This window comes from Colossoma macropomum, unplaced genomic scaffold, assembly GCF_904425465.1.
Source record: "Colossoma macropomum unplaced genomic scaffold, Colossoma_macropomum, whole genome shotgun sequence".
NCBI classification, from domain to species: Eukaryota; Metazoa; Chordata; class Actinopteri; order Characiformes; family Serrasalmidae; genus Colossoma; species Colossoma macropomum.
This window is the reverse complement of record NW_023494805.1, coordinates 24,629,280-24,648,509: the sequence shown is the minus strand read 5'-3', so window position 1 is coordinate 24,648,509 and position 19,230 is coordinate 24,629,280. Positions and strand designations below refer to the sequence as shown.

Genomic DNA, 19,230 nt, shown 5'->3' with positions numbered 1-19,230 from the left:
ACACATTCTTTTCATGACATCTTAATATTATAAAGACTAAGACACTTTAGCTCATTTTAGTAACCAGCTGAAATAGTTTAACCCTTTGTCCATAAATGCAAACTTAGTCCTTGGACAAAAAGGAGGTCAGGCTTGAAAGGTACAGATGAACCTTAAACTTGAGGTCAGCAAAGCAGACATGCGGTACATGACGCATGTCTCATTCAGTTTGGGTCAAATTGACCGTGAATGGACCTCTGATGCACCTGTGTAAAGAGGAAAAGTGACCGCTTCACAAGAACAAGACAAAAAAATTGGCTCTGCACATGCCATGCATACCATGTCACGATCTCAACCGTATGTGCTGAAATCACTAAAGCCTGTCATACTTTTGTTTTCACATTGCATATGAATTGCATATCAAATTTCACTCATGATCACAAAAAAGCAAGACACTTTCAAAGGAAGTAACCTGTCTGGGGTTTGACCAGGTCACTGTGGTAAAACACGGTTTGATGCCAAATGAGGCACATTCTCAATGAATCCAATCAACTTTAAGGTACTTTCCTCTTCTACATACTAAAGACATGAGATATTTTCCTGTTTTTCTCTGTTTGGCCTGAGTTTATAACCCATGGCTCCTGCAGGCTGCCCCCATCTGGAAATATCCATCCATATACACTCACGTGATTCACAGGTGGTCCTCCTTGTCCACTATACATTATGCCCAAACACGCACGCTGTTAGCAATCCAATATTAAACATTATTGACTAGATGAGTTTGAGTGTTGATCACCATGCATGTGCTGCAGGTGTAGTTACTTAGAACCACAGCCAAATCAATTATTTGTAAATTAACACTTACAAGTGTTCATTTGTGCTGAAGTGGACTTAAATTAACACTATAGGCGTTAAATCAACACAAATTTTGCTACGTGCTCCCCTGCATTCACCTGAACATAATCTAGGATGGCCTTGTCTCTATATACTGGATATGCAGTGATAAAACCATAGAATATCTTTGCTCATCAGATTCATCATTCAACCACTTCATCAATAAACAAATAAGGAAAGAAACAAATACTTCCTTCAGCTAATAAACATGATCTAAGCCAGTTATACACTGTTTGTCCCACTTGTTTTCTACGTACACTGGGCTTGTAGAAGAGCTCTCATAGGGCCATGTTGTTGTGCAATAGGCCACTCCTGTAGTCAGTAAACCCTAAACGCAATCTAAGTCAGTGCTCTAATGTGATGTAAACGTAAAGAAAAGAGTAATAAATTAAGCTAATGTGACTCTTCTTAATCATTTAACAGCATTTTGGTTGACTGGGTAAGCTTTAAGCATCACCTGCATTCATGAAACGACAGGCACCCTGCACTGATATTCATTTAAGGCGTAAACGTGCAAACCCACAGCAGCCACCCGAGCCCTGCCACAGGACCCGACCCAAGGCGCTGTCTAGAACTGAAACTGTCTATGCTACACGTCCTACGTGCACAGCCCTTTAGCAGACCTTTAACTACGATTATACTACAAAACCGTAGCTTTACTGCAGCTAACTGGCCATAAGCTTTTCAAAAGCGTTAACACGACGTTAGGCTAAAACATCAGCGTTACATCACAGCGGACAGACCTCTCAGCCTAGTAAACGATAGCGTTAGCCTTACCTCCTTAAACGAACACAGCTCCCCGCTCCTAAACGCTCACACACACCAACACTCGCTTTTTCTTATCGTTCGCCACCTCGGAACTGATTTTGAAATGTTCGGTTTCCAACATGTAGCTGAGGTTCTCCTCGGTTTTGTCGTGCATCTCTCGCTCTTTCTGTCTCGTCACTGAGTCGTTATTATGCTCTCGCTTCCCCATGCTACGGCACACGCACAACTACACGTGCTTCTGCATCTGTCTCCAGGCTACATGCATACGCGACTCCCATTGGCCGCCCGCGTTCTCGAATTCCAGCCTATTCACGCCCAGACCGTCGCTCATTGGCTGGCCGAGGAGCAGCTCGGCGCACGCGTCTCGGCGGTCACGTTGCAGCGTGGCTGCTCCACAGAATACGTAATGCGCGCTTGTTGTTTGAGTCCGACTGGAGGCCGGTGTGTTCCTAATACAGGAGCCGTAGGAACCAGTGAGGGGTAAAGTGGGACACACCTATAGGCCAGCATCACTACAGGTCGTGAAAACCCTCACCAGCAGCTCAGGTGACCTTATTGTTATTTAAAGGACCAATATCCTATATTTTTCGTAGAATTTTCAAGCGTTTATTTTTTAGTTTGATGCAGCAAAAACAGTCATAATACACAACATGACCATTTTCAAACCACCAACTTCTCTTTATGCCATAGAAGTAAACAGGCTGTGTTTGTTACTATGAGGTATGATATATGCATATGAGTCCTGTTTACTTTGGCTGCCTTGTTCTCAATCAGAAACCAGTCCAGGCTGATGCACTTATGTATAATAACGCATAATGTGTGGGGTTTACCTGAAATGGCAGATGTAAATGTGTTGCCACATATGACATCACAAAAACAGTGATTTTAAAATGGGCTGTTTTTGTAACACACTTTCTGACTGGGAAGTGAGTGGGAAGGCACATTTTGAAACATTAATAATGTTTACATACTTGATTGAACTATTTGATTTTAAAAAAAGCTGAAAATTGGTTTTCCATAACATGGGCCCTTTAAATCTGTGTTTTTGTAACTGCTTTAGCTCTGGGTTGTGTTATGCTGGTTATAAAAAGTCACAACTCATCAGACAATAAAAAGTAATATTAGAATCAAATTACAAATTATAGTGTTGGATAAATGTGGGCATCATTCTCAATGTATGCAACAGTGCGCTGGGTCTGCGTAAAGATGACCTGACCCTTCTCATCTCTTAGGGGCAGTGCGACAGTTGGAGATATAAAGTGGGATGCTACTTTCACATCAAAATGCATTATCAATGACCCATTATCAGAAGCTGATATAAGATTACACGCTAATATATTATTTTTATTTTTAAAACCAAAGAAAAAGCAATTAAATAAAGCTTAACAAACCTATACAACTACAACCTAAAAGTGCCTAGATCCCACATTTTCCTTCTAGTTTTATTTTTTCTCCTGAGGTCAACTTACAACATTTATGCAGGTTTATGTACCAGAAAACAGTCACAATTCATTTTTACACGATCATTTTCCAACCTGTCTCTATCCTTTAGAATTAATCAGTCTGTTTTTTGTTACTGTGCCTTTGAGACTGATATATGTAAATGAGCTCTGATCTGATTGGCTGCCCAGTGTTGTACCTCATTCACAAAGCAGTCCACATAGTTACTCCTTGTAACCTGATTATAAATGGCTGGGGCTAAACTGCTGCAGGCTGAATAGGTATACGAACAATAGTTGGTTTTTACATGATGATGTCACATCAGTCAAAAACAGCTATTCCTATTCAGCACATACACTCAAATAACAGGCTGAACTGAAACTGTTCTACAGATCCATGTAGAGTGTGTTGTACATGGTTCTATATAGAAACTTGAAAATGGTTCTATATATCACCAATAACCCGTTTTGAAACTATATAGAGCCATAAACAACACATTCTCCATCAATCGAAAGAACCATTTCACCATGCAAAGAACAATCTAAGCATGAAATTGCTCTATATACAACTCTTGGTTCTAAATAGTGCCACTGGCTTCACTAAAGAACCCTTGAAAAGCCACCTTTTCAAAGCGCTGGGTCGAGCGTCCTGAGACGTGACAATGTCACTCTCTCCAGTTCAGTCAGGTATTTACGGTAGCCCAACAGTACGTGCATGCATGGATCCTCGTGCCTCGGGAGCTGGCGTCCGGTGACGTCATCGGTCTGTCCAACGCCCACAAAGTCACGCGGATGGCGGAGTGGTGCGGCGCGCGTGCGCACTGCGTGGGTCTGTGGGTCCACTAGAGGAACTGGCTGACCCCTGAATGTGTGCATTTCATTCCTGATTCTTATAACCGTAGACTACACGGATTTTAGATGAGAAGCGTTTCACTGTGGAATAAACACCAACTCTAGTCTGATCTTTTTTACGCCGTATTTATTTTCCCGCATTTAACGCAGTAACACCGCCATCTGCTGGACTAATAGCGTAACTTCATGTAGGGCATCAAATTGTAGTCCTTGCACGTTTTAGTTCAGAGAAGTCTGTTTAATAACATACCGAAAACAACATATTTGTCTCTCACAGCAAAACAAATCCACATTTCACCCATTCATGTGCAATAACTGTCCAAAAACTTGTAGATATCTGCTCGCTCAACAGTTCTTCTGACATCAACGGTGTTAATAGGGGGTTGTCCCTCTTCGCTGCAGTAACAGAGTCTACGCTTCTGAGAAGAGCACTACATGGTGGAACATTGCTGTGAGGATCTGACTGCATTCAGCCACAGGAGCATTAGTGAGGTCAGGTACTGTTATATATATATATATATATATATATATATATATATATATATATATACTACACACAATATATATAATATATATAATATTACATTACATTACAACTCATAGGATTTTGCTGTTCTTATTGAAATGGGGTGAATTGGATGGTGTGTGCTGCAATAGTATTATCATTGGTGACCTTAGGCTCATGTGCAACTGGACTGTACCATATAAACTTCTGCAGTTATCTACATCATTACTTTATAGGTGAGTATGTAGACTAACGTGCTGACATTACTGAACATCACTGAATCTCATTCCTTTCTTAATTTAATGGAGTGTCATGGCCTGTTACAGATCCCTCCAGTGTGATTAATCTCCAGGGTTGTGCACTTCTCTCCTTCATCCTCAACCAAACCTCTCCTTAGGAGCTCTGCAGCCAACTCTGGTCTGCCGATGCGGGTCAGGCAGCGGGCCAGTAAAGGGAGTTTTGGTGTGGATGAGGGCAGGGCTCGTCTCCAGGTGGCCAGGATGTGGAAGGTCTGCTGAGAGAAGCTGTCTGGGGCTCGGAGTCGGGCCAGCTGGATAGTCGAACGGCGCAGACGGAGGCACATGACCAGCAGTGCTGCATCTTCTTCGGACAGCTCGCCACAGAGCCAGGCTAACAGCTCATCACAGAGTGGTTCTGGTGATGGAGGCAGAGGGTAAGGAGATGAGAGAGAGAGAGAGAGAGAGAGAGAGAGAAGGAAGGATAGAGAGAGCAAGGGAAGGAGGGAAGCAGGGTGGGAAAGAGGGAGAGGAGAGAAGGAAAGATACTAGATACATAAAGACAGAGAGAAAGAAAGAAAGAGAGAGAGAAAGGGGTGGGGACAGAGGGAGGTATGGTGGCAGAGAGGGAGGGGAGAGGAGAAGATAGATAAAGAGAGAGCGAGAGAACGAGAAGGAAAGAAAGAAGGAATGAGAGAGGGAGAAGGGGAAAGGGATAGATAGATAGATAGATAGATAGATAGATAGATAGATAGATAGATAGATAGATAGAAAGATAGATAGATAGATAGATAGAAACAGGGAGAGAAGGAAAGAGGGAGGAAGAGAGAAGGAAAGAGATTGAGAGAGATGGAGAGAAAGAAAGAAAGAAAGAAAGAAAGAAAGAAAGAAAGAAAAAAGAACAGCAGAGAAAAAAGAGAGAGAAAGAGGGAGAGAAAGGGAGCGCAAAAAGGAGAGTGAGAGAGAGAGAAGGAAGGAAGTGGAGAAGGAGAAAAAGAGAGTAAGAGAGGGAGAGAGAGAAGGAAGGAGGTGGAGAAGGAGAAAGAGAGAGACAGAGGGTGGATTTTGATTAATTGTACTTTACCTGTCTGATCATGCCGTAAGACTTTTGCACTCACTGGTCGAGACAGAGTTTTCACAGTCTGAAGAAGAAGAATGACAGAAATCTTTATCATAACCAAACATTCCGTGTAATGTGCAATGTAATCGTCAGGGACACTTAAATTCAGCCCAAGGGAAAATATAAGCAGACTAATCACAGCCTGGATTAGACGAAATAAATGTCAACAGTTTTGGATGTGTCTTCTTGATCAGGCACAGTGTTAGCTATCTCTTGTATGAAGTAGACTGATAAAGTAAGGCATTGATTTTACTTCATTCATATGACTGAAATATATTACATCAATACAGTTACTGAGAAAAGTCAAAAAGACAAAATTGTGTTGGTGTAATAAGCTTTATTACTGCAGACATTGTACCTCTTCCCGTGTAGAATATGCTATCACCACCTTATTACAGTCCTGATATGTACAATAGCATGAAGTAAGACATTTAGTGTGCTTTCACCTTTGGAAGAGTGAGTGACAGCTTGCAGACGGGGTCCTCTAAGCTGTAATCTTCAGATATGACCGCTCTGTCTCCTCTCCAGACCAGCTGATCTCTGGGGATTCTGTAGAGAGTAGCTGTGCCTTTGTAGTGAGGTGAGCTGTAGTTTCCAAACTGGTCCTGTTCTTTCAGCTTCAGATAGAGCCAGTTCCTCCTCTGAGTGTGGAGCGTAACTGTGTGAGGCACTGCACTCTGATCACCTTCACAAACAGGCATGCATGGACAAACACACACAATTAAACAAAGGCTCATAAATATACTACACTATATACAACAGTTATACCCAATGGACAAATCTGATTGATTGAGACATGTTCTACCCATGCTGCTATTTGTAATAACAACTATTTGTAATTTTCATAATAACTGTATCATTCCACCAGTTACTAACTTGTTTTATGATGTAGTTAACCGTTATTATCTTCTATAAGATCATATTCATTTGGTCAGATTCTGAAGTGTGATAGCAGAACTACATCAAATTTTTGCTGATATTCACTAAAGCTAGAAAAAGTTCAGTTTCTAATTACCTCAGTCAAAGGCATCACACTCGGCTTATCTCGAGAACAATTACCTTACAACCTTACTGAGACCGAGACAAGACTGAATCCTAAGAATGTTGAGACTGAGACAAGACCAAGACTGTTTATTTATGGTCTCAAGACCTCAAGTCCTACTACGCTATAAATTATAGCTCCCTCTCATGTTCCATTGTTTAAATTCACAGGAATGCCACATAGCTCATAAAGGATTTGTTCAAATGTGAAAAGAAAAAGTTTGCCAATCCTCTTGCCCCAAATGTAGTTTAGTTATTCCCGGCCCAAAGTTTGCTTCTGTGTTTTTGCACTGGAGCTACGAAGCTAATTCCAAAAAAGAAATGGATTTTCAAAACACATATAACAGATTTTTATAGATATAGACTCTATAGTCATAGAGTGTCAAAGACAACTTAAGCAAGTCTACTAGAGGTACCTAACTACAGTAGCTCCAGTGCAAACTAATAACTATAATAATAAATATCTAGGCTCATCAGTACATTTAAAGAAAGGGAAAATTGTGCAATTTTGATTTTCACTAGACTATCACTTTAAGGAGTTGGAAAATGTCTTGACATTGTCAAATGGACATTGTCTGATTCATTAAACATCTTTCTTGTAATCAGACAGTAGAATAAGGGGAGTTCTAGCTTTACTACAACTCCCTCTATTCCCCTGTCTGGTGTATTGTAGCGCTGCCTTCATCTTGTTGATTGATGAGAACAGTCCTTGGACTGTTCTTGCTCATTGTGCAGACTTCCATACAGCTCTAACACAATGCCACATATTTCTTTCCTTAGATCAAGCATGGCTCATTAAGTACCTGTACTGGTAATGTTCCCGCTGAATTTCAACAGCAGCTGCTCTCCCTCCCTCATGGAGAATTCAGTAGAGGGCTCTGGAGGCCCACAGTAAGCCTGTGCTTGGAGTTCAGCCAGCCCCCAGCTCAGCTCTCTACTGGGCAGGACAGCCAGGACCGCACTGCTGGGGTCCTGCCGCCTGGTATGGAGGACTACAGTTACAGCACAGGTACTCACTGACTCCTCCAGATCTTCAGCAAAGAAAGTCAAGTAGAAAGGTCTCACAGAAGATAGTAGACGAAGGACTATCAACCTAGAGAGAGAGAAAGAGGAAGAAAGGGTTACTCAGCAAAAGCTTCAGTGTTGAATTAAAGGGGAATTCCACTGATTTTTCAAAATTGCTACATACTTCAATGTGTTTTGGTGTGAAATGGTTAATTTACTATCACCAGTGAACTCACATGTCTTCTGAATTTTATATGTAATGTTGATGAAAAGTTGTCTTTGGGTACTATTTTGCCTTAGTTTACCCTGCATGTACCTCTGCCATGAGGCCAAAAGCTGATAGTAAAACTTTCATACAACAATGTCTCAGTCATCAGGCAGCACATTCTTAACCATGTAATAACATTCTGTGAGGTGTTGAAGACTTTAGACATTAGCAATTTAATTTCTACATTTGCATAATTATCTTAAAATGTAATTATGCAAAATAAAAAAAACACTGGAATTCATCTTTAATAACAACACTGTCCATGTCCAACTGGTTTCAGGTAAACAGTGTGAAGGCCACAGCAAACTGACTCAATATTCTCCAACAAACACTTACATTCCAATGTTGGCAGTTGGCCGCTGTTTGTGAATTAGAACTGGAAAAACAAATGAACCAGTTCAGCTGGATGTGAAAGCAACTGAAATGGTTATGACAAAATGACTTGATGACTGAGACATTGCTTTATGATAGTTCTGAAAGAAGGTTTGGGCCTCAAACCTGTTTTTTTTAAAGTCATTCATGGTGGAGAGGTGCATGCCCAGTGTTGGAAGGCAAAATAATACCCCCCCAAAAAAACACTTGTTTTAAGATTTACCATTATTTCACCATCACCAAAAGCTTAAGCAGAACATAAAGGTTCACTGGTCATTTTGGAGAGTAAATAAAATAGTTATATATGCATTGTGAGCATCACAACCCCTAGTTTCTATCACAACCATTGCAAAGAAATCTGAGTCAGAACATTTCTCTACACTGCATCTGTCATGTGCAACTCCCAAACTGGCCACCAGAGGTCATCCTCTCCAGAATTCTGACTGTCACTCACCCACACCTGTTGTCAATCTCCGTTCATCAACTCCCCTATAAATATTCACACTCTTTCCACTCCTTGCGAAGCATTGTGGGTGTGTCACTACAATCCTGAGCCTTTTCTCTGTAACGTTTTGACTTTGTGGTTTTTTTTTTATCTTGGCTAGCCCTTTTTTGAATCTGAGTTTTGGATTTTGTCTTGGATTTTTCTGTCTTGGATCTGTTTTGTCTTTTTGGCCTCTGACCCTCTGCTCTACCCCGATTCTGTTTTTGGACTGTGTTTTTGTACCTTTGTCTGTCACAATAAAGCCTGCTCATGGATCCTAACAACCCGCCTAGTCCAGCATTGTTACAGCATCATATCACGTCAAACCACTATCAATTACTTTGTTTACATCTGAGTGATTGAATTATTCAGAAATTTTGAAAAATGGGTGTAATTCCCCCTTTAACAGTGAATTCAGCACTGGGAATTTAGCTGTTTAGAAAAAGAAGAAGATCCTAAAAGGTCAATACTCCTTACAATGGTAACTAATTATACTGCAAATTGCAAATTGAGCATATCTGACTATACTGCATGTGTAAATGCATTTAAATGCAAATGGTTAGTAGATACCGCTCATAGTTCTCCATGAGCTCAAAAGAGACCAAGCCGTTCTGGAGGTTCCTCACGCTGATTTTATCTAGAACATTCCACTGCTCATCTCTCCAGCCCAGTACAGCCAGCTGCTCTTTAGACAGCTCTCTAGACGACTTCATGGAACCACTCAAAACTCTGCTTGAGAAATAAATAACAGAGATACATGATTGTAAAATGATGACATCATGACCAAACAGTTATGGAAACTGCTAGCTATTATTACTAAGATTTTATGATTTTTCACTCTCTTGTCTTGAGACATTGTCTTGTCCAAGAGACTCAGAGAATTATCATATTCAAAGTAAAATGTCCTCATATCCCGAAAACTTTTTAAACGGGCTCCACTTTTTAAACTGCCCCTCCTGAGGAGTCCATACCTGATACGATGGGGAGAGAAGGTGTCAGGCATAAGAGCTGTGCTGCTGGGACGAGTGTGGTTGCTCTCCTCTCCTGTCTTCCCCTTGTCAGGGTTAGGTGGACAAGGCAGGGTTATAGTCAAAGGTTGTCGTGGGGTTAGTGTTGAAGGGTGGCTTAGGTAAAGTAGAGGGCTAGTGGTGAGGATGGAGTGGTAGGAATCATTCTTGCACTTCAGCGTAGACAACAGCATAGCATCCACTGGCTGCACCTGATGAGTGAAAAGGGCTCAGTTTGAAGAGCAAGCTTTTTCAGTTTTGGGTTGTATTGAATGGAAATCCACCAATTTTTTAAAGTTTCTGAATAATTTAGTCGTTAAGATGTCAACAAAGTCATTCAGCGTGGTTGAAATGTGCTGTTCTAGAATGTTCTAGAGTCAGAACTGTTCACAGGTGAGCATTTAACTCCTCTAAAAACCACCTCACAGAAAGTTATTACATTAAATGGTTAGGAATATGTTGCCTGATGTCTGAGATATTGATTTACAATAGCTTTGAGATAAGAGTTTGGCCTAAAACATGTTTTTAAAAACCCATTAATGGTGGGTAGGTACATGCAGGGTGAGATAAGGCAAAATAGTATAGAATGAAAACACATGTTTTTGGATCTACCACTATTTTATCAATATCAACATTCATATTAAAATTCAGAAGATATTGTATTATATAAAATGACTGTATTTGTGTTGTAGACATTGTGACCCCTGGTTCCTATCACCACTACCGAAAAGAAATCCGAGTTGATACTGTCCTCCACAATGAATCATTTCACATTTAAACCGAATGACTTTGTTTACATTCCGTGATTGAATTATGCAAAAATTAAAAAAAATTGGTGGAATTCTCCTTCAATGGAGTGATTGTTTTCAGCAAACACTGGGTAGCCGGCAGGCATGTGCCAAGCAAAAAACATATTTGAACTAGGCTGAACTCTATCATCCTGTTTTAGCCATTTATCATCTGTCAGTCTTACTTTGGCAGTTCCTCCTTGATTCATGCCTTCTTCAGAGATCGTCATAAGACCTTAACAAGTTTGAAGATACTGAAAGTGTGAAGGTTCATGACTTCACAGATACTAATCAAGCACATGGGTTTAAAAGAAATGTTTCACCACATTCTGATCTGAAAACCTTCAGACATTTGTTGAGGCACACATTTTAAAAGTAGTAAAGGGAATTGTAGATATTTAAAGGAGAATTCCACTGATTTTCTACAAAATTTCAAAATTTGATTTGTTGTGAAATGGTTAATTGCAGAAAAATGGATTTCTTTACAATAGTGGTGATGGGAACCTGGGGTCACAATGTCTTTGATGAAAATATAACTATTTTTTTGTTTTGCTATGCAAAATGACAAGTGAACCGATGCATATCTTCTTAGTTTTGAATGTAACTTAGGCAATAGTAATGTAGTGGTTTCATCTGACTACTACTTTGCCTTACAATGCCCAGCATGTACCTTTCTGCCATGGATGGCTTGAAAAAATAAGTTTTGGTCACATCTTGGTCTCACTTTATTTGGATAGCTCACATTAGATTAGCTATAGATGTTAAATTTATTAACAAACTCTCTGTTAAAAGTCAGTTAATTCTCAATCGTGTTAGGGTTAGGATTAGTACCAGGGTTAGGTTTAGGACCAGGGAGAGGGTTAGGGTTAGGTTTTGGGTTGCAGTTAAAGTACCCCAAACGCTGAAGCAATGAGCTATTCAAATAAAGTGTTACTCAAATCTTATCTCAGAGCTATGTTACATCAATGTGTCAGGCATCAGGCAGCTTTTTCATATCCATTTTGTGTATTAACGTTCTGTTTGGTTCCTATCACCACCACTGTAAGCAATTCAGAGTTATTTTCTCTACAATGGACCATTTCACATCAGTCCACTTTGAATAACTTTGTTTATTTCTTAATGATTTCATTATATATAAATATCGAGAAATCAGTGGAATTCACTTTGAAAAACACATAACTTTTTTAAAAGTACCACAGCTTGGGCAACCACTGGTGTGTTGAAAGATCCAGGCAGGTAGTCTAGGCATATTCTGGAGTCCACACTGAGTTTGAAAGAGAGACCTCTCTTTGGGATCGTGAAAGTCTCCCTTTGCAAACGGGACATCACCGCAAATACACCAAGGGTATACACCCGCACCACTGCAAACGAACCCTGAGAGAAAAAACAGACAAAAATGCAGACAAATTCACCTCCAGCTGTAGCAAGCTGTGTGGTCAACTTTGAATTCATCACTCAATTTGTCCTCTAACATGAAGATGAGGTTTAGTGAATCTTTCTTTAATGATAAATGTTTAACTAAAAATGCTTATGTAACAATGTACATAACAGACCCTGTGACCTCCATAGTTGCCCTCTGTGGCTGCAGGAGTGATGTAGCTGACCCTCTGCTCTTGGTCCACAACCTTCACTGTGATCTCACGGTAGTTCCCTCGGTAAGAATTCCGAAAAGGCACAGCTATGGTAAGAGGGGCGGAAGCACATTTGGAGCTGCTGGGCTTTTCAATCCTGAGCACGCTGCTTACCAGTTCCTCTGATCCGGACACCATGAGAGAGCTAAGGCCATCCACTACCTTACAGGTGATGACCTTTATAACTTCCAATGGGCCAGTTATGTAGCAAACAGCTTTGGAAGTAGAGCTGGCCAAGTCTGTTAAACTGTGACAAAGAATACTAGGTTAATCAACATTTTAATTAGTTGTGGGGACTATTTATATCAAACCAAGTGATAATGTACAGTAACATTAATAAAAGAATTATTAATAAGAAGAATTATAATAATTTATAATAAAAAAAGAAGAATTATAATTAATGAAATATGTTTAGTGATTTTATAAAAGGGCCTAAAATTGAACCTTGAGGGACTCCTTCTTTTTATGATGAATGATTTCCCAATGAAAACAAAAACTGTCTATTCCTGAAATATGAATAGTGACCAGACATGATAGGAAACTTCATAATATATATAAGGTAATTTTGTCTGGGTTTCATTTTGCATCTTATATACTGCAAATAATACTGCAAATTATAGAGACTATCCAAGAATCTTCTCTGTCAAGCCAACACCATACAATTACAAACTAATAAATACATAAGAGGTCATACCCTATTGTGGCCCAGCTTTGTGTCCAGCTAACACAGTCTTTCTCAGATTGTGTAAGATGTCTGCTGCTTTCTTTGGCTTTTACTATTTTTTCCCCTGGTTCTTTTTCTGGTCCTCTCTTCATCCCTCCATCTGCTTCTTGGTGAGGACCCTGGCCATCATTTCTTGAATTCTTCACTACTTCAAATTGCATGGCTTCCTTTTTCTGCGTATCTTCTCCTCTTACAGGCTCAACTGGGCTTTCATTAAAGGACTGATTTGGGTTTTGATGCCCATTCTTTCCTTCGTACCTAGCATAGCTTTCTGCTTCAGTGTTTGGGGTACTTTGAAGGACACACTCCTGGGTATAGGAGTGTGAGATATTTGAGGTGTATTCAGTGCAAGTCTCTTGAGAGACACAAGGATCTTCAGAGGATGCTTGTGAATGGACCAGATTATCCTGAATTATAGTATTGGCACAAATCACAATATCCTCCTCTTTTGCTTCAATATAAGCTTCTGTATACCCTAGCTTGGCTTCAGAGAGAATGCTGACAGCTCTGTCAAGTTTGCTTGTGACTGAACATAGTTTCTGCTTAATGTTCTGCACATCTTCCAGCACATTTAGAATGACATCAGTAATGTAGGCGTGCTTGTGAGGATTAGATTCCCAAGAGAGGCCTGAAGAGAAATAACATGAGCTTTTGATTTTGCAATAGAGAGCAAATTAGCAAAACACAAGTGCATATGAAGGGCTGAGAATGAAACACTCTCTTGAACATGACTTACCCATTCGTGATGCTTGTTGAGTGTCTCTTTCTGGAAGCGTGCATTCAGAATTTGATTCCCTCTCTTGCTCTGTGAGTGCGTGTGCTGTCATGTTCAGTTCTCCCTTGTAAGAATCCTATTCTGTGTGTGTGCAACACACTCCACTCCTTCAGGAGCCAAAAAAGCTTCTTAAGAACCCTTGCTGAGTCTTCATTCTCAAGCTCGGGCCGAGGCCCCTCAGCACCCCTGGTTCTCTCTGAATGTAACAGCCCTTGTAGTCTCTGGGTTGTATCTCGCAGCAGGCTCAGAAGTTTATCTTCAGGACACAGTCCAAAGTGAAAATCTGCCCCCACCATTCTGCATCAGGAAGTTTATTTCTTCCAGAGTCTGTTTTCAGAAGGTCTTTTGACCACAAGGTGCAGCTTACAACTAAGTGTCCTTGGTTCTGATTTTCTTTCTCTATCCCTCTTTCTGTGACGTAGTTAACGTGGCAGCTTCTGTCTTTGTGCAAACCTGGGAGTATTTACAAATCTGGTGCAGTAAAGAAGAAGTGGCCATGGCAATAGAGGGTGTGCCTGAAGACAAAGGGGGCCCTTAGCAACTGAGGACCCTAAAGAAGAGTAATGTGCTGGCATATGAATGGCCTCTGCTTTAATAGGCTGGACAATAGGGTCCTTTTTAGCCCTCTTCAGTTATTGCATTCCACTTTTTACTGTTCATTTTTATTTCCTTTTTTTTTATCTCTCTTTCTCTCTCTCGCTTGCTCACACACACACAAACACATACACACACAAGCATGATCTAAAATCAACATTTGCATGTATTTTTCCAATATCATAATCAAAAACCAGCAGAAACCTACAAACACACACAACACCCTAAAACCATTTACTGCATATAATACGATATATATTGTTGTTGACATATCAAATCCACACAACTGATTTTGGTTTTCAATTTTATTTACACAACTGGCAAACATCAGCTTTACTTTGTTAAAAAAATATATTACATTTTGTGATGAATGAAGAGAAATGGTACAATATCACTTAGAATGAAACTGCTTTATATTAGCCTTCATTAAATTTAAGAATGTTTTTGCTTGTCCTGTGAAGTTACCATTTCAGAGATTCAAAATTTTTACAGCAGCGACATTGTGTTAAATTTAGAGCTTTGTAGGCCACAGACAGGAGAACAGCACTGCTTGTTTCTTCTTTGCTTAATCTTTCTCTCTCCAAGTCTGTCTGCTACATTTAACTGACCACAAATGACCACAAATGTCTGTTATAATCTGTTATAATAAGAAGCCAACACCTTTTATACATGTAATGCAATACATATCTATACTCACTACAGAGTTCCAAACTGCCTCTGGAAGCAACATCAGCACAAGAACTTTGCGTCGGGAGCTTTATGAAATGGATTTCCATGGCTGAGCAGCTGCACACCTTTGGGATGAACTGGACTATCGATTGTGAGCCAGGCCTTCTCGTCCAACATCAGTGCCTCAGGCACTGTGCCTGACCTCACAAATGTTCTTTTGACTGATTGGCCACGGACTCGCAAAGGCTTCTCAGAAGAGTAGATACTGTTATACCCGTAAAGGGGGGACCAACTCCATATTAATGGCCATGGTTTTGGAACAGAATACCCAACAAGCTCACATAGGTGTGATGTCAGCTATCTACATACTTTTGGCCATATTGTGTGTGTGTACATATGTCTTGTCTTTTAGGGTTTATCATTATTTGTTATTACTACAGGGAACAAACTTAAATATGGCATTTTGCTGCAAATTTTAGTGCATAATTTCTATTCATTTGCTTTCACATACTGAAAAAATAAATATACATTCCAAAATGTGCCATAACTTTTGCATATATTTGTGCAATATTTAGTTTTTTTCCCAATATGTTAAATTTAGCAAATAAACAGTAATTGTGAATTAAAATGTGCAGAGATGTTTTTTGTAGAGGAAAATCAACAAAACCCAGCAAAACATGTCATTTCAAAATGAACAAAACATGTAAATTGACCAGAGTGCCCACTCTATTGCATACAGTTGTTTATATGGTTATTTGAAGAAGTAAGTACACCGCTTGAAAACTTTAGATTTTTTCAGCATATATGGACATACAGATATCCGGTCCTTGTCTAAATAAAGTGGACAGATAAAGGAGATATAATTTAACAAGTGACATCTAAAATTAACATTCTTGTCATCAAATAAACAGAAATGCAATTTCCTTATGTGGAAAAATTAAGTACATTCCTACATATATATATATATTTCACTTCTTCAAATACGTCAGACTGAAATCAGCTGCACCCAAAGAGGAACTAATGATGAGAGAATATCTTGGAAGAACTTGTCTTATTTAAACCTAAAAATATCTGGTCTGGTTTGCTCTTTGTTACCAGAGTTTGGAGTATCATCATGCACAGATCAAAAGTGCTCTCTGAAGCCTTCAGATAACCAAATATTTGCAATTACTCTTTCCACTATCCGTAAGATCATCTACAAGTAGAGAAGTTTAAAAGAACTGCCAACATGTCCAGTCATGAGTAGACTGTAAGATGCTAAAAGAAGTCTCCAAGAACCCCAAAATTTCATCACAGGATCTGAACAGTTTTTTGTCACTGCTGATGTAAAAGTGCATGTATCTACCATTAGAAAAAGACTGCACAACTTTGACCTACATGGGAGGTGCACCAGGAGGAAGCCTTTGCTGTCTAAAAAAAAAACATTGCGGCAAGGTTAAAGTTTTCACATGACACAGTTGAAAGAATTCTGCATGGAGGAATGGGCAAAAAATTCTTTCAGTAGACTTTAGAAACTGGTAGACAGTTATAGGGACGCCTACATAAAGATGTTTTTGCCAAATGGGGCAGTAGCAGTTACTTTTTCAACAGACAAAAATGACATCTCAGTTAATTTTTTTAAGTAAATGATAAAAGTCAAATTTGCTTTTGGTTCTGTTACATTATGGTTATCTAAACAACCTGTTTAACTGAAGATCAAACACTGATATGTCCACATATGTCAAAACATTTCATGAAACATTTCATGAGGTGAACATATTTCTTTATTTATTGAAGGAAAAATGCTGTTCAGCTTTAACTGGGCCTATGTGAAAAATGAATTGCCCATTAGCTACTAAGGTACCCGGTTAACCATATTCAATCGACTTTTGGGTTCAATTTCACTAGCCAGCAGACAGCAAACAGACCTGTTGAATTTAAACATTATTTGAATAGAACGTATCTGACAATGTGAACCGAAGCCATTGCTAAGGTTCTGGGACTCCAGCGAACTACAGTGAAAGTCATTATCCACAAGTAGAGAAAACTTACTTGCCTCAGTTAAGATCAATGTACACAATTCCACAGTAAGAAAGATGCTGGGCAAAAATGGTATCCACTGTGTGTGTTTGTGTACACACACACACACACACACACACACACACATATATATATATATATATATATATATATATATATATATGAACAAAAGGGTGATTTACCACAGATTTTCTTGTTATCTTTCGGTACATTCAGCAGACCTGTAGAGCTGGAAGATAGTGACTTGGGGCAAACAGAGACAGACAATCCATGATATGTGATGGTGCTATTCTATTTCATACTTTAAAATCTATCCTAAAAGAGACTAGAGTCATATGTTTTCTCTTGAGTGTTTTGCTATTATAACCCTGGCTGTGGCATTCTAGGCAAGCTGCAGCTTCTCAATTTCTTTTTTTGGCAACCCAGTAGGCAGAGTGTGTTAGCGCTTAAACCACTGTTAACAGGGGAAATGCATGGCCTCTGGTCCATATGCTTAGAACAGTTTGGTGAATATTTCATAGACACTGAGAAAGCCCTCATACTCATTTTGCAGCAAATTGTTTACAGACATGGAGCATATTTTACTATCCCACTAGGTATCAATTTACACTGTGTCAACTCTAGACTATAAACTGAGTGATAACAAAGCTTTTACTGATAATGAGCACGTCTGTGCATGCTTGTGGAAAACAAACATACTAATACACACTCACACAGAAGTGCATGTGGCTGTTATTTTTTAATTAAATTAAAAAGTGCCATTTTGACTATAATTTGATATCATGACTCTTGTGTACATTTATTATATCTGGGTCTTTTTCCAAAATAAATCTAAAGGAGGCAGAGCGAAACCTGCCTGGCATTATGATGCTGAAGCTTTTGAAGAACAAAACCCTAATTGGTTTACTGTGTTTACAAGTGCATTTGCAGAAAAGTATATGTCAAGTCTGAAAAGATCACATTTGAAGTACATTTTGGCTTTAAAGATGTCAAAGAAAGGATGAGACATAAAAACTGTTTAAATGCACAGAGCAAACTGTATCAGCAAGACGTCTACTCTTTTAACTTTGCTGATGTGCAGTTTAGAGAGCCTTTGTACCACAAGGCAAAGTTTTTGTGGTTTTTGGGCAGAGGTGGTGCCATATACCTAAAAGTGGTGGAGCAAAACGTAAAAAAAATGCAGCTGGCTGAGTGACAAAATACAGCTAGGCCACTGACTGAGTAACTAAAACTACCTTTCATATCATTTTAACAACAAGTCTCCATAAACCTGTTCATTAACAGTGTCTGTTTTGACCCAGCGCTTCTGTTGATTTCACACCTAGTTCATTTGCTAAAGTCTGAAGTCTGACATTGAAGTTTTGCAGGGATACAAGTAATCTGTTTACCTCACATCTGCCAACATTTGAGCCAAAACAAATCCTACTTTGCATGAAAATACAGATGTCTATGAGTATCACAGTCAAAGCAATCAAAATAAATCTTACTTGATTTCTGCTCCTTTATGATTCGTTTGTCAATTTGATTGTAACCAATCAAGTCACTGATGCAATACTTTCTGCAATCCATGTGCAAAATTTGTGCAAAAAATGCTTTGCTTTTACTTTATCATCTGCCGTTATAGCAGCAGCTCACACTACAAGAACAATATGAGCGTCCGTCAAGAGTAAAATGTTAAACAGCTGGATTATGCAGACAGTACATCACCGATGTGCACTAAGCATACTCTGGTATTCAATTCACTCATTTGATTCGCACCATCATAAACATTCCCACCAGCACATCAGACATCAGAACATCACTCTGGTTAAGTTGTTTACTGTGGACCCGAGTATAGGTAGAGTGTTCACACCTGTCAAAACAGACCAAATTAAAGAAAAGGTTTGATAGGTCTACACCAAACGAGTTAGGTGAGAAAGAGTCCTCAGTTAAGAAATATTCATATAAACTGATATGTGGCAAAATAAACTGTGATCCAATATGTTTGATTGTATGTACTGCAGTAAAAACAGTTAGTGAGCTGCGGCTCCTCTTACTGAATACAAATGCTTTAATGTTTG

At 39.4% G+C, this 19,230-nt stretch overlaps 2 protein-coding genes across 2 annotated transcripts in view; both read right to left on the bottom strand.

Annotated features, from left to right (window-relative positions):
* The window catches only part of per1b (period circadian clock 1b), a 30,760-nt gene extending 28,878 nt beyond the window's left edge, over window positions 1-1,882 (bottom strand). The window contains exon 1 of the mRNA XM_036597692.1: window positions 1,651-1,882. The gene's annotated coding sequence lies outside the window, so the exon portion shown is untranslated. The remainder of the gene's footprint in view (window positions 1-1,650) is intronic.
* dthd1 (death domain containing 1) lies at window positions 1,868-14,184 on the bottom strand. Its single transcript, XM_036595971.1, is given in 14 exon segments — window positions 1,868-2,137; window positions 3,792-3,983; window positions 4,762-4,798; window positions 4,800-5,091; window positions 5,758-5,815; window positions 6,240-6,478; window positions 7,638-7,927; window positions 9,534-9,692; window positions 9,935-10,182; window positions 11,953-12,132; window positions 12,312-12,636; window positions 13,084-13,741; window positions 13,850-13,955; window positions 13,957-14,184. Coding segments are annotated over 14 exon segments (3,282 nt in total).
* Window positions 14,185-19,230: the final 5,046 nt, after the last annotated feature.